General features: G+C 46.0%; 1 protein-coding gene and 1 long non-coding RNA gene across 2 annotated transcripts in view; one reads left to right on the forward strand and one right to left on the reverse strand.

The window, feature by feature from the left end:
- pappa2 (pappalysin 2) overlaps window positions 1–16,737 on the reverse strand; it is a 28,657-nt gene extending 11,920 nt beyond the window's left edge. The window contains exons 1-16 of the mRNA XM_086128896.1: window positions 15,921–16,737; window positions 12,848–13,080; window positions 12,104–12,325; window positions 10,713–11,311; window positions 8,435–8,583; window positions 6,775–6,914; window positions 6,020–6,173; window positions 5,662–5,851; window positions 5,087–5,220; window positions 4,458–4,640; window positions 3,389–3,692; window positions 2,834–2,962; window positions 2,676–2,761; window positions 1,881–2,077; window positions 1,194–1,307; window positions 130–265 (exon numbers count right to left, since the gene is read on the reverse strand). Coding sequence (XP_085985022.1) covers window positions 130–265; window positions 1,194–1,307; window positions 1,881–2,077; window positions 2,676–2,761; window positions 2,834–2,962; window positions 3,389–3,692; window positions 4,458–4,640; window positions 5,087–5,220; window positions 5,662–5,851; window positions 6,020–6,173; window positions 6,775–6,914; window positions 8,435–8,583; window positions 10,713–11,311; window positions 12,104–12,325; window positions 12,848–13,080; window positions 15,921–16,737 — 3,787 coding nt within the window. The remainder of the gene's footprint in view (window positions 1–129; window positions 266–1,193; window positions 1,308–1,880; window positions 2,078–2,675; window positions 2,762–2,833; window positions 2,963–3,388; window positions 3,693–4,457; window positions 4,641–5,086; window positions 5,221–5,661; window positions 5,852–6,019; window positions 6,174–6,774; window positions 6,915–8,434; window positions 8,584–10,712; window positions 11,312–12,103; window positions 12,326–12,847; window positions 13,081–15,920) is intronic.
- On the forward strand, window positions 138–21,043 carry LOC147194856 (uncharacterized). The gene is made up of 3 exons (XR_015102807.1): window positions 138–268; window positions 15,936–16,129; window positions 16,203–21,043. It is a non-coding gene; the product is annotated as an uncharacterized LOC147194856 (long non-coding RNA).
- The last annotated feature ends 117 nt before the right edge of the window (window positions 21,044–21,160 follow it).

A 21,160-nucleotide genomic window follows, 5' to 3' on the forward strand; every position in this document is an offset into this window, starting at 1 on the left:
TGACTTGCATGCACAATAAACACACGTATGTGACATATGCACTTTTCATCTGAGGGCGATGTCTTCATCCATATTTTTTATTTTTTATTTTTTGAATGCGTACAAGCAAATTGTTGAAAGCCAAAGTACCTAATGAATGATTCTTTCCCACAGTGTCAGAGAGGAGGATCGTAGCCGACCTCTGACAGTGTTCCCCGCTCCATGACCCGTCTGAAGCCAGATACACAATGACAGAAGATGCCACTCCGGAATGGACAAATCCCACCTGGTAAAAACATTTCAAACGTATTTGTCTCAGAAAGATATTTTCACCTCCGCCGTTTATGACAAGTGATCATCACTGAAAAGAGGAAATAAAAAGACTGCCCAACTTTGAAATTCAGACCGTTTCAATCGCTATACAGGAGGATTTTTAGTCCAGTAATCCCTCGTTTTCCACCGTTGATGGGGACCAGAAACCCCCCGCCGAAGGTGAAAACCGTGTGGTAGGATTTGCACCCGCCCCAGGAATTTTTTCGTGCGTGTATATGTGGGTACCGGCATGTTTAAAATATGGAAACGGTATTTATACTGAACAAATTTGAAACAATGATGACGGCAGTACACGTATTTACTTCAATCTCTAATTATAATTAGAACCTTCTACAATAATCAACATTGCCTTCCGAGAGAGGCAAAGAGGCTTGTGCCTGCCATTGATGGCGGCATGAGCGGCTTCAAGGGGAAACGACATACACTGGTGCTACGACGACAACTTTTCCGATAGTTCAAATGGGTGAAGGCCGCCTTCGAAACAAATGGCAGAGCTGATAAAGAGGGCAGGGAAAGATCAGTCATTCACGTAATCATTCAAGCCTAAAATGATCCCCGCATGATAGATGAGTCTCGCTGCCCATTAATCTGGGAGGCATTGGGGAGGCCATTGAAAGAAAGAAAGAAAGAAAATCATTATTTTAGGGAGTCATGTTTTCAGTCGTCAATATGACAGGTTCAGCCCAAGGTCGGACTTTTGCAATGCAAAAAAGTAAAGATAATATCCCGATAGGATCACCAACACTTTGAAACAACAATACAAAACAGTCCAAACCACCCGGCAAATGATTCGTTTGACGTGCGAGTGACTGAAATGTATAGCCAGCGACACACATACCGAAAAGGAAGAAGAGTTACAACGGGTCCGTCCACAAGCTTACCTTCAGCCAAAATGGATGTTGGAGGTCATTACTTGTGTCAGAATGAGCTGTGCAAGGGAACCATGCATCACTAGGCAGTTTTGCACTCACATCCATGTACTGGTACCTACACAGCTTGACAGAGTAAATATATACAGCAGCTTTTAGACATTCCCGTTGCCCTTTTTTGACTGAAAATATTGAGGCTTCGACAGCACAAGATGAATATGGGACACAAAAAGCAGCGCTTCAACCTTGAGAGCCGGTGCCGTGTGCCGTGTACATCGGGATGGGAGACCCGACTTTGAAGATCACAACAGATCATAACTTTCCTTATAACTCTCCTTTCACGAACTGGAAAGAGGCGGATTAGCCCTAGGCCCGGTGTTGCTATTCATGCAACCAGAGCACAGGTCGCTTGACTTTTGAGACGGAGGCGCCCATCGTTTGTGAAAAGAGCAGTATGGGCAATCGCTGCTTGAGTCATCCGTTTTGTTTTGCTTTGTTTGATCCCCTGAATTATGTGGAGGATTTTAGCGGTGTTTGAAATGCTCCTTCCATGCCTTTTTTTGATGAAGATGCCCATTGTCACGTTGCTTGCAGATTAATTATAAAAACAGCCAGCGTCTATCGAGTGCAATCGATGCCCCACAAAAGGCCCCAATTGAAGTTAACAATCGCCTAAATCGAATGTTTTATGCGTCATACTTTTTTATATGATGGTTCACCGGTGGCGGCGTGTGCGGGACAGCGATCGGGTTCCTGATGAGAAGCCGTCGCCGTCGATGCCCACTGGTCTGTGTAACCCAAGGGTGTGAAATAACCACAGTCCTGAATGCTGGAAACCCGTTCAAACTCTTCGCACACGCCGTCCCCATCAAAAACGTAACATTGGCTGGGTTGGCCTGTTGGAAAAAGAGCATAGGAAAGAAGGATTTATTCTCTATTAAACATCCAGATTTATAAATCCGGCAGGACATTTGATCCAAATCTGTCCGTCCGTGAACCAAATCTCATGAAATCGACATTTTATTTTCGTGACCCAGAGTTATGGTAGCCGCGTCAATTCAAAAGGCGCTGTGTGTGTGTGTGGCTGCTGTCTCCAGTGTTTTATGTGGAAGTGAGTGCTCCCGTCTCTAATAGGATCTCTGCGGAGACGAAAGCCGATCTAATCTTAAAAGCTAATTTCTTGGATATCAGTTGCGCGGCTCAGAGGTCGGTAGAGGAGGGGAAAGTAACCCCCAAGCGCTAGCTGGCGCTCTCGAGGGTGAGCGGGGTGGTGCGCAAGCGGAGGCGAAGCGGTTGCGGGAGCGGAGGCTGCCGCCGCCACCGAGCCGAGCTCACTGCTGCAAACTGGCGTAAAAGTGGAGGAGCTTCATCTTCTTAGCTTTGAATTAAACTCCGGCTGAAGGTATCACAGACCCCAACCAAGGCGGAGCGCTGAATGGGCCTCGACTAAACGGCGCGTTAACACTTTGGTCAGAGAGGCTTCTTGAGACTCACCGATGCAGTTGAAGCCCTTCTCCTTGTGGCATTTCTTCGAGCAGCCATCGCCATCTAACAGATTACCATCGTCGCATTCTTCTGCCCTACAAAGACAGTGCAGTCGCTATCGGCTTCGTCCTTCGACGGTAGATTGCATAGTCACACCATATGCCTACCCTTGAATGACACCGTCTCCGCAGTAGGGCTGCCCGTGAGTGTAAAAAAGGGATGGGGAAGAACTGCTGAGAAGACCGTCAATCTCCACCTGAATCGTGTACTCGTACCTTTCCCCCCTTCTTACAGTTCTGCAGACAAGAAAGATAGATGGCTTTGTGAAGTTGCAGCTCCAGCTACACAAGAGCTGTGCAAATTGAACACATTTCCAAAAAGCAATCCGCTCCCCGACTACTTTTTATTACATGTAAGGGCTTCCGTGTCAGATAGCACAAGCTCGAGTGCGCAAAGTTCCAAAAAAAAAAACGGCTGCAACTGTTACCGGTATTTTTTTTTTCCATAACTCATTCACTCCCAAAGACGTTTTTAAACGTCTTTTCAGACTTGGTCTAGAATTGGCTGGTACTGAATGAGTTAAAAGGCAAACAATCAATAGAATAATAGAATATCGAGTAAAAGAAAGAGCAACAGAGGTCGACTGAACTCCATCTTGGCCGTCATGTTTTAGTCGGCTGTGAAACCTTCATGCCATACTTGAATCGACACTTGGGCGTCACCTGTCCGTGAACGTCTGCTGGGCCTGAGGGGGCGGCAATTTTCCGGTGAAGGGTGGCCGCCGGTGAACCCGATACAGAAACGGTTGACAGCCAGAGCAGAGATGACTGCCGGGGCCGGAAGACAACATTGCCGCATCGATCTCCATCTTCTCATCAAAGGTGCAGAGCGTTATGGCACTGATGGCAACATTGTTGGTATCGAGGCGCAGGGTGAAGAGCGTGTCACAGAAGACGTGCTGTGGTCCAAGGTGGATAGTTTTACCTGAGTCTGTTATCAGCTGTATGTCAGCGATAGCAGGATTATCTAAGAAGTGAGTGGGCAAATACTCTCGTTAGTTTCACTGAAACATGAATACTGGAACAAAATCCCGACTAACATTTGGTTTTGATTCTTACGCCCCGTACATGGGGGATATACTTTTAGGCCCAAAAACATTGGGAAAAATGACAGGGTTTGACGATTTCACTTTTTAAGAGCACCGCAGGGATTTGGATTCGTCCGGTTGGGATTGAAGTGTGCAATGTGGCATTTCACCAGACGTATGCACGTTACAATTTATCCGTTGTGGGGGATCTGCGATGGCAAAATCATATACTGTAAATCAGGGGTGTCCAAACTTTTTCATTGGAGGGCCCCATAAAGAAAAATGGAGATGTGAAAGGGCCGCTTTAAAATGTGTTGAAACGCGCTAAAGTCAGTCAAGAAAGCCATTCTATGTTGTTTGTATTGTTCATCGGCTTTCTGTTATAGGTGTTACGGTAAACGTTAAATGTCATTTTTATTTTTTATTTTTTTATTGTCATGTCGCGGGCCGCTGAAAAAGGGATGGCGGGCTGCAAATGGCCCCAAGGGGCCGTAGTTTGGACACCCCTGCGGTCAATGCTGTCACATTCCAAATACTTGCAAAAGTCATCAAACTATGCCTTTATGGATTTGGATGAAAATCCTTCTACAAATGTGGCACAGATTTGAAAACCTAGAATTTTACAAATGTTTAGTGTGTCCAAAGTATTTTTTTTTTTTTTTTTTTGCTGCTATACTGTTTCCAAATGATGAAGCGAGACTTACTTGTGGAGACGTATGTTATCCACAGGGTGAGAGTGTTTGGGACAATGGGGTAGCGAAATTTCAGTGTAAGGGTACAGCCCTCTGTATCAGGGCAAGGCGATGTCACGTTCGTATCGTAAAGGCTGAGGTCAGGACTCCACGCTTGGAGACTCGGCTCACACGGCTGCTCCACATCGGGCGGGCCTGCAGTTCAAAAGATACAACACAAAATAGGACCGTTCATCTTTCTTGAGTAACATGCGGTATCGTCTCACACGCAGTGTCACAGTTTGCTGTTGATGATTCCATTTCGACGTACAGCCTGCAGGTCTGGCTCTGTCTATTCAGGGGGTCAAATCTAGTCTGTGTGTTTTCGGCTCTTTGGGTAGGTTCTCCGTTATTTAGACAACCCCCCCCCCCCCCCGCTCCCCACCGGAAGAGTTGGAAGATGTGGCTGGGAAGAAGGAAGTGTGGGCTTCCCTGCTAAAGCTATTGCCTCCGCGACCCGATCCCGGATAAGCGGTAGAAAAGGGTATGGAATGGTATTTTGACCCCAAGTAGAACCGGAAGTGTTGGAACTGTGTTGGCACACGTATATAGTTGAGGGCAAAGATCTGAATTCAAATGTTTTAGTGAGACATGTGACTGACCAATAGCCTCATCGGGTGCCCAGTAGCCAGACGTGTCACATTTGCGAGGTGAGGCCGCCTCATAGGCGTATTGGTGGAGAACGCCGTCTTTCTCACATTCCCTGCAGTTGACAGCAGCCACGTGGGAGGAGGAGCTAAGGAGAAGAGAAAAAGATACCGTGGCTATTTTTGCTTGTCTCAATCATGCGGCCATTTTGACCCAACAGCAATGCTGGCTATTTCAATGCATGAAGTGGGACATTAGATTTCAAACAAAGATGTGGAATTTGGGCAAAATGTTTATTTGGCATGCATGATGTCATGTCGAGGATTGATGGGGGCGGGGGAATCTCATCAGAACTCATCAATGCAAACCTCGAGTTACAAAAAGGAGCACGGGGTGTAAACGGGGGAAGTGGGATGTCAATCTTGTCAGTGGGGGAGCTGCTAGCTGTTGCTAACTGGCTTGCTGTTGTTGGCGGGGGGGTCCGTTTTAACTTGTTTTTAAAGGTAGCAGGCTTTATTGATTTCCAAACCTAACAACAACTACAAAAAACCCATTGTAAACAAAAATCAAACAGAATGTAATTCAGTACCTTGCATAGAGTGGCCCTGTTAATGGTGCAAGCCAATAAATAGAGACCGAATCCGGACTCTGGTCAGTCACCATTGCTGGCAGAGGGACGGTAACAGGGAGGCGTTCCAACCAGTTTTGATAGACCAAGTCAAGGTAACAATGCATCCTGGCTACTTGGTTGGGCGTAAAATGATCGGTGCAGTTGTCATCTATGAAAAGGGGGAAATAAATAAACGAAGGAAACATTATGAAGGGATCATTGCGGATGATGTTCAAATTGCAGCCCTCGATAGTTGCTGTGCTAAACATTCAGAGGCAGGAGGTGAGATGGATCAAACTATTTGTTGTTGTTTCTCCCTCTTAACAACTTGACTCACCTGTGTAACTCATGTAATTGCTATAAGGGGTGTCCTGGTACATGCTGACGCCACATGTATCGTTAACAGCTCCGGGATCGTGGCAGGCTTTGGATTTGGGTGTCGGCGCAGTGTCAGCGCAGAGATCTCCGGTTTCCATGGATGGCGTGATTTCCTACATACGCACGGGACAAAATCAAACTAAAGTAAGAGAAAAGCTCTGCCCAGATGCGTATGTCAACATTACACAGGCAGCAGATGACAAGCCAATTTCTTCCGTCTTATGATTCTTGATGAGGGGCGGGGAGGCGGCAGTAATTTCCCAAATGGATTTTTTTGAAGCCGATGCAAATTTTGAGCAGAAATTACTGAGTAATCGGACGAATTCCGCCCCACTGCATTCTGGCTATTTGTGCGCTGACCTAGTCCCTATTCCCTGCGAATAGCGGGGGTCAAGTGTAACTATATTGCAGGGTCCAACAACGAGCCAAGTTGTGGTGGCCCTGCCAGAGCCCGCGCTGGGCCTGATAGAAAGCATCCATCCATCCATCCATCCATCCATCCATGATCTGAGCCGCTTAGCCTCAGGAAGGTGGCGGGCACGCTGGAGCCTATCCCAGTTGCCTTCGGGCAGTAGGCGGGGTACACCCATCACCGGTTGGGCCTTAGTATTTCCCACGTCAAATCACAATTTGCTCAACAAGAAATGGTTCCTCTCAAAAGAAAATACAGAACCGTTGATGTCCTGTCAATGAAGTCTCACGTCGCAGTTTTACCTGACATGGGTCATCACAGGAGTCTCGTTCGCTCACTCCCTTGAAGACGTGGTACAGTCCAAATATGTGGCCCAATTCATGGATCATGGTGTTGTGGTGTCCGCTCGTGCCGAAGTAGGATGGGTTCAGCACCATTCCACCTGAGAAACACAGTTAGATGTTATTTGTAAGCTTGAAGCATGGCGGTATTATGAGCGTGGTTCCCTCTGAGCTGCGCGCGTGAGCAATCGCGTGCTGCTCCTACTGCGCTCTGGGGGCTATTGTTACCGTCACTAGCAGTTATTTTTAGCTCTTTCTCTCAGGGTCTCGTTCAACTGCTGTTGTTTCCTTCGGTCCACCCACTGGACGTCTGGTGGTTCTTCTTTTAGGACAGCGCTAATGGTTGCGCTAGCAACGAGCGATGGTTTGTGGCATGGGTCTGATCCCTTTTCTAACTTCTCTAAGCTTCACCATTGCTAGTTAGCTGGTCTAAGCTCCTGTTGTTTTCTCCCGGCCAGCACCCATGACTCTCACGAGTCCATGGCGCTCCTCTTTCCGCGTTTTGGACAGCTGGAACCCTTCGTGCATTTATGTCTTTATCAGTGGATGGCGCCTCTCTCGGCGGCCATGGTGTTATGCTAGCGGGGTATCTGATTACGGGCAGGCCGTAGGTGTTAATGGCCCAGATCGTATTTTTGCTGTTCAGCTGACGATTCAGGACCCGGCTCACACATAAACACGAAGGCTCGAACGGCTTTCGGAAGCCAATGAACCAGTTTGGTGCGTATATGTTTGGAGGATGTAAATCAACACCACCAAATCTGAGAGCGTTATCGATCCGTGTCAAATTCTACAATTCTATCAGATGACGCCATTTCCAAGGATTTTTGTTTTCCCTTTCCTAAAGCAAAAACCATACTTGAGTATTCCATGGCGTACATTCTACAAGATGTTTGTTGCGGTGGCACAAAATAAGAGGAGAGGTAATAAATAAATGAAAAACAGCTGTACAGTGAAAATGGGTGGCAACCGTACGGCGCCCACACTGCCGTTTCTGTGTTTTGTTGTTGGGTTGCTTTGCCTTTTCCACTGGAAAGTGGTCTCATGATTGGGAGAGGAAAGTGGCAAGATGCCAGGAAATCTTTACCACCTTGTTCTCTCCATCTCATTTGGAGAATAACAAAGCTGACGCCATAGCGGAAGATGCCAACTGCAGACAGCGAAAGGATGAACGAGAGAGTGAGAACCGCGTTTCACTCTCCCCATTCAAAAGACAATATCTTTCAAATTCTTTTCTGCAAATCAAAAGGCTTTCGATTATTCATCCATCCATGAAATCTGAAATAGACCGGAGAAGAGTGATGATCACAGCCACCGGTGGTTTTCACTATTATCCCAACGTTTTGTGCATTGACCAGCTTCATCGGAGTTAGCTATTACTTTGTGAAGGTGTGCGGCGTGGGCCAAGGAAGAGTGCGTTCAACGCGATCCACTGCGAGATAGACAAAAAGCTCGACATCGCTATTGACTGTAACAAGCTTGATATATATCTGCGTTGCGTTTGTAGTCAGTAGCTGGGGGCCGTGTGGTGTGCATTGTCTTGTTGCGTTTGCCAGGCCCGATCCCCCGGGTGTCCTCGGTGTCACCGTCTCTCGCTTAGTGTGGCCAAATTAGTTATTACCTTGATGGGTGAGCGCTTCCTTTGCCCATGGCCAAGTTGCTGCTCCTGCCAGCTCCTCTCGTGCAGAGTTGCTGGCAAAGAAAACATTCAGGGTATCGGTGCCGCTGAGGTGAAGCTCCTCTTTAAGCTCTTTCACACTCATGTAGGCCCTGTGGAAAAGGTGAAAGGAAGCCTCACTTCTTGATTCGAATCGGCAAATAAGAATTTCGCTGACAAATACTAAATGTGTATCAAACGAGCATTCCGAGAGGCTCCCTGAACAGAAAGTGATCGTAAATTGTGCTTTTGTGTATTGGAAGTGTATTTCAAGAGAGGATATTTAAACTTTAGTTGATTATTTTACACGTTTTTCCTGTAAGTCTAGCCCATGTGTATTATTGTTGGAATATTTGTGTGAGAATATATTTTGTACTGATTGTGAATATTCAGAAGATAAGATCCTCGCTTGAGCTGCTGGAGAAGAAGCACCTGTGCACCTTTTCCGGGCTGTAACGTACGCACGAGGAACGACTGTAGGCACGAACTACCGCCTTGTGCCCATGGACTACTACAGCGTGTGCACAAAATAGCTAGAAAGTGCGCACAAAGTAGCCGTGAGTCCTTGCGGGTCACTCGAATAAGAAAATCAAACTTCTTTCAAAGTTGAAAGGTCGAAGGGAAGCTACTTAATGGACAGGGACAGCGTGATCGAATACTAATTTAGGCTCGGGGTGAGTGACGAGGACATGATGAAAAGCTCGGCATCGCGAGGAATCATGATTTTCAATCAGACTGTCGAGAGCCAGCTTCCTTCACCGGCGGAGGTCCGGCTTGGACGCCGGCATCCATTTTATTGTTCCCAAATGAAAAATTTTGGTCACAATATCTTCACTTCATGTTGGTATAAAATAAAACCATCAGATGCAATCTTTTATTTTTATTTTTTTTGAAGGCACTGATTAGGTCAGTGAGATGCAAGTCTGTGAAGGTGCGCTCCATTTGGTTACCCTCTTGTCCAAGAAGGGATCGGTGCTACTTCATGTAGTGATTGGTGTGCACGAAATAGTCATTTGTGTAGCACAAATTAGTAGTTCGTGCACACAGTGGCCCCCCGCACCCCCTGAAAGAACTCTACCTGCGCTGACACTAAGTCCGACAAGTGAAGAGCATCTTTTTTCAGTCATTCATTTCTGACAGATAAGCGGGCCACATTTTAATGATTGATTTTTAGGGGTCCCTGGCCTTTTGAACCGTTGATGTTTTTGGGGAAACGGAAGGAATATTGACTCGGTAGTCACGGCTCTTTTTTATTTATTTATATATATTTTTTTAACAGTGGAATACAGAGTATGACTAACAGATCAGCACTCTAATCCAGTATCGCAGTGATGCCCTGAGAATGTTTTTCATTTGTAAATATTCTTTCCATCACTGTAAATCATGGAACTTTTTTTTTTTTTCAAGAGTTGGATCTATGTGATGAGAACCCGTTATGCAACACGAGTAGTAGCTGTATAATTTTATTCCACCTCTATGGGTTTACTGATCCTCAGTCCTCCAGAGGGAAACGTTTGGTCATAAAAACTAATCCTCCAAATTTATGTCTGCCTACACCAGCGGGTCTCCAGCTGTTCTAGTTGGGGCCACGTCAATACGGGCATGTGCCACATTGTTTTTCCAAACTACTTGAGGATTTACAGTCCTAAGCGTCATGATATCGGAGTCCCTTCTAAATGTCATCTTGGCATTGGGAGACAATAAGCAACTTCAGCCATGTTATCGCATGAAAAAGCCTCCAATGAGTGCTTGGATTTGACTGTGGATATGTTGTTTCGTTTCTCTAATCCTGATGAATGTGACAATCATTCATCTTTTTTTTTTCTTTTTGTGACCCGTAGAAGCATGGATTTCACAAGACACCTAAAAGTCTTGTGGCTTAAAACATCTGAAGATCAAGTGTTTTGGAAATCTAAAACTAATCGAAATTTTCTTTTCAATTCTGGAGCAGACAATTGTCGAAGCGGGTCGACGAACAGATCGGCACAGCCCGAAAAGTGAGCAGCCGCCGCGCGCCTTTTCTGACTGGAAGCGCATGGGAGGCTGTGCCGCTTAATGTGGAAATCAACGTTTCGCAGATATACGGGTTGTTTGTGCGGTCTCGCTTCCTGTTGCCGTGATGTCTGACTATGCCCGCGGAAGAAAAAATGAGACGGAAAAATTTATTGAACAAAATCAAAGCAGCAACATAGCGAGCTTCCCTAGGAAGAAGCACCTGAAGAAGCGGCATCGGTTGACTCACCTGTCAGGTGACTCCGGATCGAAACAGGTCTTGAGAACATCCGTCACTTGCGGGTCACAGCAGTCGCCGTCATCGTAATCGTAGTGTACGCTGTTACATTCCGTGTTACAAACTCCGTTCTGTCTCTTCCAGTTGTAGCAAGGTCCGAGTCTGAGGCAGTCCCCTCCGTCGTGGCCTGTCCTCGGGTGGTCGCACTCCGGATCGCAATGGCGGTTCCCAATTTTCCCGATGCGACAGTTGCTGAGAACGAAACGCTGCCGCAGGCTCGTGTTTCTGACCGCGTCCACCGTCAGCTCGAGGGTGATGTTGTAAGGGCGAAAGGCATCAATCAGAGCCTGATGTTGCAGGCGAATCTGGGCTTGTGACACCGTGGCGTTCCCGCCGTCGTCGTTGGAAAGGTTAATAATCCTGTAGCGGACTTGTTTGGGTGTACGGAGAGGCCAGTAATTGTTGTAGCCGGAAATGATGTCGGTGTTGTCACAAGGTGTGAGCCCGCAGGGTGGCGGCAAGAAGGGGGAGACCAGCTGCAAAGCGGGGAGAGGAGTGGCGATGACAGCTGGATGGAATCCATCTTTGAACGGAGTCCACATCTGATCCACCTTCAAGCAGGAAGGAAACGGCATTGAAACGGCAATCGGCTGCAGCAGACCACTTAAGTGGCGTATGACGCAGGTGACGTCGACGCGTACACGGACGGCGCTGGTTTTCAACAACATGCCGACTTGGGTAAGCAATGCTGCTTTTTCAGGCCAGCGATCGGGTGAAATGCCCTCGATAGGTTTTTGTGCGGCTGCTATTTTTTTTATTTTTTTTTAAATCCTCTTGTACGTTGAAGCCTTCCGTGTACGTGTCGAGCCGACCGATTAGTTCAGAGGTGTCAAACTCATTTTTGCGGCGGGCCACTTTGGAGTGACGTCTTCCCTCGGAGGGCCCTTACGACAGTGAAACCGAATCCACGTTTATTCGTCTCATCGCACTACTTGTCCGCAACAAATTACTAGTTTTGAAATTGCTTAAGTCAACTCTTTTCTTCCCCGCCGCCAGACAATGGTCTTTTTTGGTTGAAGAGAAAACCTCTGACCTCGTTTCTGCTGTCACTTCAGCCTTCGATGGAGCTGTCACTGCTTCCCGGTGACGTGTCTTAAAATCGGCGCTTGGTTTGTTATTTGTTCAACTATTGTTTAAATGGATGTAAACAGGGGAAGAAAACGATGGCAAAATCTCCGCGTTATTTATTCCACGTGACGATTTGACATTTCGGTCCAGATTTTAGCAAGGATCATGTAAGTCGAGAGGGCGGATTTGCTTTCGCGGGCCGGATCCGGGCCCCGGGCCTTGAGTTTGACAGCCGCGGATGAGTAGCTTGGAGAGGCGGGATCCGAGATAGCTACATTTGTAAAGTCAGCCCACATGGCCAGAAGAGGCTCCGTCTTGAGGAGGGGTCGCATCTGCAGGTCCTCATGGGAGAGGGCGTAGTCCCACAAGTGCACACCCGCGACTTGGCCTCGGAAGCCCTGGCCCTGTTCTGATTGGTTACTGCCCAGGATGAAGGTTCTGCAGGTCTTCATGAAGGGACTGTAGAGATTGCCTGACTGGAAACTGCTTTCTCCCACCTGAGAGGGAAATCAATCATTGTAGCCAGGACGACAAGACGGAAACAATTTCAGTTGGCATTGCTCTCCCAAAATCATTTGGAATTTGACAAAAATGCGGATCGCGGTCGAGCGGCGTTACTCGCTACACCAAATTAGATGAAAGACTTGATCTCACAGTGAACTCTTGTATTCTCTGAACGAAATATTTGAAGTGGAACCTCCCACGATGGTACTTGACCGGGAATTTTAGGAGGAATGGTTCCGAACTGCAGTCATTTTTATTTTCTTTGCGTTTGTGTTGATTTTAATCCAAGTGGGAACAACCCGAACAAATTTTCCAACTTTTTGGTGCATTGTACACAATTCCAACCAGGCTTAGCATTTTAAGGACTGTCACTTTGGGAAAATATTGTCAGAAAAGTTAGATGAGGGTAACAGTTAAACAAAAAATGATTTTACTTTTTTTGTTTCTGACTTAAAAGTGATATCAAAGACCGAAGTGAAGCTGTTGCAATCATTTGCCATGCCAAACCCACACACCTTGGCTCCATCAACGTACAGGGTCATGTTGTGGCTATTGTAAGTGGCAATCAGGTGAGCCCAGGTGTTGGCCGAGTACTGCTGGTGGGTAACGACAGTGGTAGCTTTCAAGGCTCGGTCTGTGCGAAGCGTGAAGTAGAAACGTGCGTCCTTGGTACCTGCGGGATCCAGACTGCGAATGCCTACTGACCAGCCCTTCTCGCTCTGTGAACGGGAACAGTTGTCGTATACACCTACAACGCAGAGGCAAAAACGTGAAATCGTTGTTTGCTGTGTGTAAAATAGCAGAAACATATATGGCGTGATCAGTGGGGGGGGGACAAACATTATAAAAATTAAAATAAAAAGGCATTTCCTGAGGCCCGCTGCAGAATGAGCAACGCGTCTGGTGATGGACCCTCGCCAGAGAGAATAGACAGAACCACGGGGACAAAACAGAGAAGTAACGAGAGCTTTTCAGAGTGCCAAAGTATGGCCTGCATGTTTCCATTTGCTCTTGCACAGACAGACAGTCAGCCTCGCGACGACATCTGTAGCGCAGATGTTAAACTGTGGGACAGGACAACCAAAGGTCAGGGAACCCCTTCTCTCTAACCACAACTCTGTGTGTGTGTGTGTGTGTGTGTGTGTGTGTGTGTGTGTGTGTGTGTGTGTGTGTGTGTGTGTGTGTGTGTGTGTGTGTGTGTAAACAAGGTAACATTTGGGAAAAAATAGCTTTAAGAAGAGGATTTTGTTAAATGGCTTGAATTAAATCCGACCACGGTGGCTGGAAGGCCATACATTGCCATTTCCACTACCTGATGAAAATTCCAAACCATAGAAATTGCCAAATGAAGCATTCATGTTTGTACATTACATGTTGATATGAACCAAAATATTTCTGTAGTGCGCTGATTTGGGAATGGACGCCTGAATTCTTATCAGGACCATCATCAAATGGTTGTTTGCACCCACTGGAATGCTGCAGGGTTGAAAAAAATAATCCTAAAGCTACTAAAAATTGTACAATTCTATAAGGCCACTTATTTATTTATGGATGTATTTATTTGCATACGTATTATTCTTAAATGTTGTGTATTATCAAGACAATTTTAATCTTGAATAGACAACCCAAGTAAATCGAAAATGCGGTTTCCAAATTATGATTTTTTTTTTGAAGGGAATAAAATCCAAACCTATCTGGCCCTAAATGGAAAAAAATGGCGAGCTTTTCAATATGTGACGCCAAATACCTGTTATGCCCTTCCTGGACACTAGTTGACGCTATGTAGCATAAAATGTTATAATCCGCCCCTCACAATATAAGAAGAAGAATAGTCTCCCGGCTCCAATTCAGAGGATTCATTTCACACGTTTTTGACGTTCTAAAACAAATTTCAGGTTGGTTTCTTCGTGAGACACTGTTTAGAATCATTATTACGTTCATATTATTTTGGACAGACGTCAATAGGCTTCCGTTGTGTTGCTGTATAGCACCCTCCAGTGGTTTTGTTCGTTTTCTACCTTGTGACCAAAAAGCAAATTGTGTGCACACAACGTCTTTGTACTTAATCTATACTTAAATGTATTTCAATGTTTAGAGACTCTGATTTGGTTTTTTTTTCATGAAATAAATTATTTGGCATATTCTTTGAACCTCCTGAAATAGACCCCCCCCCCCCCCCCCCCTCTCGTCCTCCAAATGAAAAATCCTGGCTCCACCAGTGGGAAGTTGGACAATAACATGAAACATACCAGTAAACCCACTGAATTGTTAAATAATCATTAAAAAAATATTTTGGACATGAAATGATGTGATGTGGATGATAAAAGTCAAGAGAAAAAATGTTTCAGAAGATCGTCAATCTTAAATTCAAAGAGATTCTTGTTGATGAATTGGAGTTCACACAACAATTTGGCTACAACTGATTGTTATGCAGTAACCGTAACAGATTGGGAAGACATGAGGTCATCGTGTTGCGCAATCTGTTGTTTCCAGGAGTTTGAAGTTCAGTAAATCACATTCAGTGTCTGGCCTATTGCTCACTTGCAAGTGAAAAAAGGGCTCTAACTTTGAAAACACAAATATTTATACGCTTATGAACACACACACATGATCATCCTGAAGCCACCTGCCGTGACTGCAACAGGTTGTTGCCTCTCCAAAACCTTTTTTTTTTATCTGCTCACAGCCTTTCAGCAAACCACATGGTGTGCCATGTTTCCCTTGCATATTTTCACTGGATGTCTGTGGTTGATGTGTCATTGGTTACCACAGGAACGTTATTTTTGGTTGGAGCTCAAACTATTTGTTTATCGTAGGTTTTGAAAATGTGCTGGAAGTAAAATAAAACAGGGTACACACGCTGATAATCAGGCTGAATTTGGACACCTTCCCCCCCACACTTTTCCACTCAAGTCGGCAAAGGCCCATTTGTGAGATGACTCGAGAGAAAAAAACTGCCTGAGATGCTTCTGTGTGGGGTGTGCTGGTTGCAATTTTAGCAATGTTGCTGCATACAAACAAAGGTGCGACAAATTGTGTTATGTGTATGGTGTCGCCCAAGTCATTGGGCACAACGAAAAAAAGAGAACAGCTTGTCAAGCGAACAATCTTCTTCAATTACTGTACTTCTACTACTACGAGCTCTTTTTCTATTGTTTGGCAGTCGGAACGACCAGGTTGCCAATGGCAAATTGATCCGTTGCAGCAACGTCACGTGACGACGTGAGTGCACCGTGACGGAGTTCGGTTGACACCCTTGTCTATTCGGACATCCGACTGCACAGCAAGCTAGGACCATTTTCGAAGATAATGGCTTCTAGGGACAGATACGGGACCGCACGCTTCACGGGCATTTCGACGGTTATTTTGTCGTCCGTCATAGCGGAAGGGGCGTTGCCACAAAGGCTGTGACGTAACGCGCAAAAGGTGAACTGACTGAACACACAAATGTGCAAAAGGAGTGCGGAGAAACAATGACAGTAGTTGACTGGGGCGCACGATCCGTGTTGATGGAATGTAACGCATTCAAATCATTTCCGTGTGTGACGAGAGAAAGTCTAAGAGCAAAAATGAGCGAATGTGACCCACCTGCAATGACTGCAGGGCTGCTCTGCCCACCTTCCGGATTCACCCATAGCTCCAAGCTGAATTTGTCCCTGGGCAGCTCTACCCCAGCAGACGGCTTCAGTCTCAGCTGCTCCTGGCGCCCGCTGAAGTACAGGCTGGTCATCCAAGATGGGGGCACCTTTGGCACGGGTTTCCCCCACTGAGACGCGCCGCCGACAGACCTGCGTGCGGTAGGATCCCCGTTGCCGTCCCCCGGGCTACTAGTGGAAGCTCTTTCGCCCTCATCTTGTTGCATTTTTTTAGGAATTCCGAGCCCGGTAGAATCGGAGCTTCCGGGGGAGCTCGAGTTTCCCTCGTTTGGGGCGCCGCGTTCGAACCTGGAGGCGCGCGATGGTCGACTCTGCCCGTCAGTCCAAGGTCGTGTGCCTCCATCCTCGTGAGCATCTGCCTGCGACGTATGTGACGTTCGCTCCTTTCCCGCAAGTGGTGAAGCACCCGGAGTTCCTCGATCGACCGGGGCGACAACTCTGCACCCTCCTTCGCAACCAACAGGAGCGCTCGTGGCAGCAGGGAGCTCTCGCCGGTTCGTCCTCGGGCTGGCCACTGAATGGCGGTGTTGAGTCGGGGAGGAGGCTCGCGTCTGCTGCTGCTGCTGCTGTTGCCGCTGCAGGGGTCTCCCGGATCCGGAGACAGCGCAAGGCTCACCGGCGAGGCGGGAGAGCTCGTTGTCTGCGCGCCGGGCCAAGGCGCGTTTGTACTGGCTCAGTGGATTGGAGCTCAACAGCCCGGCGTCGGGAGTCAGGACGAAGACGAGCGCGAGGAGAGTGACCGACAACATCTTGTTGGAACTTAGTACGTCATCAAGGATCAGTACTTCACTTGCACCAAGTCAAAAGGGGACAGCGACGAAAATTCAAGATTTCATTTGTTGGGAAAACGAATTATCATTGACTGCAGCCGATGTCTTTCCGGAGTCTGAGTTATTTGGTCACTTACAAATGTACACAACAGTCTCATTAGTATGACTTCTCGTCACGATCTCCGTCCCAGCGCATCACTTTACCCCCTTTTCCATTCATCGCCACTTTCCCGGCGAAACGCGTCTCTTAATCCTAGACGTTCGTTTTTTCGTTTTCAAACGGATTCCTTACTTCGTTTTAGGTGTCAGTCGACCGCGAGCAATAATCCAAACCCAACTGAATGACGATGCCATTCTGTGGTTTCCAAATGGACTGTTTTAATTCAGGTACAAAGTTGCACCTTTTACCTGGCCATTGTGATGTAGTGTGTCCAAGGTCCAAACGGTGGCTGCAAAGTGAATCGGAGTCATCAAACTGTTTTGGGTTGTTCTTTTTCCAAATGCAAGAGGAGACCAAGTGTCCGCGCAGATCTCAACGATCATTAATGGGAGGTGACACAAGTATTAGTCCAATAAAGCCCCATCCATGTGTCTTCCCTTGGTTGTGGTGGACGTCTGAAAGCACTTGACAGAGGGCTGCTTCCCTCCACGGTCAATTTAGGGTCTCTCTCTCTCTCTCTCTCTCTCTCGCTCTCCTTACATCACGAGTGGAGAAAGTGTAGCAGAGGAGGCCGTCCTCCCTTTGCCTCATAATTTTGTTTTACGAGGGAAATCCTCCACTTTCTCCACCCCAGTCCCGCGCTATCCCCCCCCCCCCCATGCCCGAGGGAAGAAGGAACTAGCAATAAAATATTTATTATCCATGTCCCCAATAAATCACACACCAGCAGCCATAAATGTATTTATTTTATAGGTCACTTGTACTTAAGCTTTATGTAGTTGAATTACATTTTATGGCACCCTCACTGATTCTGCCGTCTTGGCGTGTTTGTTTATGACTCATTTCAATGTAATGCATTGTTCCTTTAGACAAGTCATAGAGCCTTACTAACAAGATTTGACATTTGTCTGAATTTTCGGCGCTTCACAATTTAAAGTTTATTTAATTCCGCGATATATTCACGCATGCCTTCCTTCGTGGCATAGTTCAACTTGTAAAGTACCGTTTTGTTCAGATGTTGGTAAATGCTCTTATTTTTCTAACATTGCCAAATTTTCTCTAGATGAATTCACAAAAAAAAAAGTTCAAATTTCATTCATAGAGTAGAATATGTGTTGAAATGTATGAACCATGTTCTATTGGATCTGAAGTTGGGGATTTGTCATTGTGCTTTCGTTCATTTAAACTACGTGCGTTGTAATTGGATTGAAGTTAATTTGTGTAGCAGGCGGCGCGTGCGTGTAGTCCTGCTGAGACAGAATCGTGCTTGATCACTCCTTTGTTAGCACTCTCTCCACAATCTCTGTCTCTCTCTTTTTCTCTCACGGGCGTGCACACACTCAAAGTTTCTATGGCGTCTGAGAACCCCCCCCCCCCCCCTTTCTTCCTTCACCTCCCCAACTGCCCGCTTCTCTTACTTTTTTTTTTCCTGCCATCCATCCACCCCTCCCTTTAAATATCTCCCCTTCTGGTTCATTCTCTGACTCTCCTCAGTGGTACGAAACAGACAGGCAAAACATCTGTCCAGCACATGAAGAAAGTTTTTCTAACACAAATATGCTACCAAACGCCTGTGCTCCTGGGACTGAAAAACAGAGGAGCGTCAGGTGAGAAGGAATTTCCCCTAATATCCCCTCCTATTTTTTTTCACATGCCACATACTGCAAGATAGAAATAAAACGTGTGTGCTCAATGTTACAATCTACCACAAAGGTGACTGTCAGGCATAGTGTGAATGACTCGTCCTGAAATGTCGTAAATAAGCATCCCAGATAATCACACGGACGCCACCGCGTTTGACTGTTCGCATGATGTTCTTTTTGTTGAATGCTGTCATTGTCGTCCTTGTACTCTTGGGAGTAATTTTAATGAGCTGACCACTCCTGGGAAGGTTCGGCATTCACCACTGTAACCGGTACAGTATTCCTCATTTGTAAATAATGGCTCTGACTGTGGTTCCCAAAGACTTGGAAATGGCTGATCGGTTTCAATCACTTTGTTTCTTATTTCTCCTTCAAATTTCTTTGGATCGTGGCATCGTGTGTTTTCGTTTTTAGAGCTTGTTCGACGAAAATGTTTCCCAAACCTTCCGCCCGTTCAAATACTGCTTTTGTGTTATTTACACCATACCTCTTCAAAAGCAAGATTTTGACCAACACTGATCATTCCAGACAGCAGCTGCTATGACACACACCTTCTGAGAAGTTGCCCCCATTCACCCTCGGTCCCAACAATTTTTGTCAGGCTCAATTTGCAAATAGTACCTTGGCCAGAGATGGAAACGGGGAGGGGAAGGGGGGGGGCGCTGACAGCTATGGCAGAGGCCCCCAATGGGGCAGAAAAACTAGTGAGAGGTAGAAATTAAACAACCCCAGTTTGCCTGACTGAGGGGATCTACCGACTCAACAGTCATTCTTTTACTACGGTGGAAGTTCCCTTTGAAATCCAGCTGCAACTATGTTGGGGTAAAAAGAAAGAAGAGGGGGGGTACAAAAATGTGAGGGGGGAAAAAGAGGATGATGGGGAAGATATAGAAGAGGAAGAGAGCGATAAAAGGACACACAGTATGTGTAAGAGGGTCTGAAAGGTTGTGCTTCACCAGGGCCTCACCCCCTACTGTAAGGGACCTCCAAAGATTATCCTTCATCTGAGCTTGTCCGCCTTGACCCCACTGACCCCTGGGCCCACACTTGTCTTCTTCTCATGTCTTTTGGTGGGCACACACAAACTGTCGTAGTTTCTTTAAGCCCCCACGTATTTCTTCTTGGTCACCTTGGATGTATGGTTACACCTGACTGCCATGCTCGAACGCACCACCATTTCCGCCCCGCATATGCCCCCCTCACCCCGCCCCCCAAACGCAACCTACCCCCTTATGAAAAGGAGGCAGGGCCCCCCTAAAAGAGAAAATCTAGGAAGGACATATGAGCTGGGGTGAAGAGATGAAAAGGAGAGATATAAAGAATGGAAGCTTTTCCCCACCATGGGTGCAGTATCAAGAGGAGTGAGGAGCCTGAGGCATATCAATGCAATACAATGTACACACAGATTTGCACATCTGCTGCTTGATTAAGCCGAGCTCATCATGGGGGGTGTGGGGGGAGGGTTACGAACAACATTATCAGAGTTACAAACCTTAATATATAATAATAATTTTAATTCAGCTAATTTTTTTTCGGTTCGGTTGAGTGGGTTGTCAGCATTTAAAGTAGACAATTGACGGTCACATTTGAGAAGGTAAAAACAAACATTCATAAATGTCGAATGTGAGCGCACAGACTTTCCATACTTTTGAGTCACAGAGAAAACATTTTACCGACGCGATCTCTCACAAACACCGAAGTCCCTCTCAGGGCATTCACTCCTGAGTGTATCCAGTAATTTTCCTCTTTGCTGAAAACTTGACTTTACATCCTACCTGTGCCCGATAATGGCTCATGTGAATTTCTTCCACAAACAGAAACATGGGAAAGTCTATGTTGTGTGGACCCCAGACACTGGCCACATGGAGGTTAAAAAAAAACATAAATGGAAAAATAAGTACGGGAGCTGGATGGATGAACTGTTAGCATGAATAAGTTAATGCTGCTTGTGTTTTGTTTGCTAAGCTGCCTGCAGGTGGATGTTTGATCGACAAGACAGGGCTTTTCTTGGCTCAGTCAGTCACTGCCTGCACTTTGTGGATGTGACCTACTGGCTTGTTTGTTTTGTTAAGGAAATATAATTTGAAAGAAAAAGATACAAGAGGAAATGTTATTTCTGGGGTGGGATCACAGGAAATACCAATATTACTTTGTGTGTGTGTGTCTCTATCTATATTTATGTCTATATATCCATATATCTAGATATAGATATATATGACTTGCTTTTCGAACACAATAGATTGTTTTTCAGATTCTGTTGTTTAATTGGGGTAACATATTTATATAGAGTACAAACAAAGTTGGGAAATACTGTATTTTCTTTATGTATTTAATATTTCCCTAACCTGACACTTTTTTGGGGTGTTGGGGGTTGCTCTAGTCCCTTAAATTAGAAACGTGCCAGAAAAAGTAGTTGAATTGTGATGGTGACCTGAAAATATGGAAAGAAAAAAAAATCGAATAAATGCACTTCACTACTGTCCTACAATTTTTATGTCGTCGTATTTGGAGGTTGGGTGATTTCAATCTGTTTAACCTTAAATGTTATTATCATGCGTATTAGAACAACAGGGTGGCTTATCAAAACAAGTAGTAACGT

Source organism: Hippocampus guttulatus, chromosome 14, assembly GCF_054856545.1.
Source record: "Hippocampus guttulatus isolate MCC_2025c chromosome 14, RoL_Hgut_1.0, whole genome shotgun sequence".
In the NCBI taxonomy this organism is placed as follows: domain Eukaryota; kingdom Metazoa; phylum Chordata; class Actinopteri; order Syngnathiformes; family Syngnathidae; genus Hippocampus; species Hippocampus guttulatus.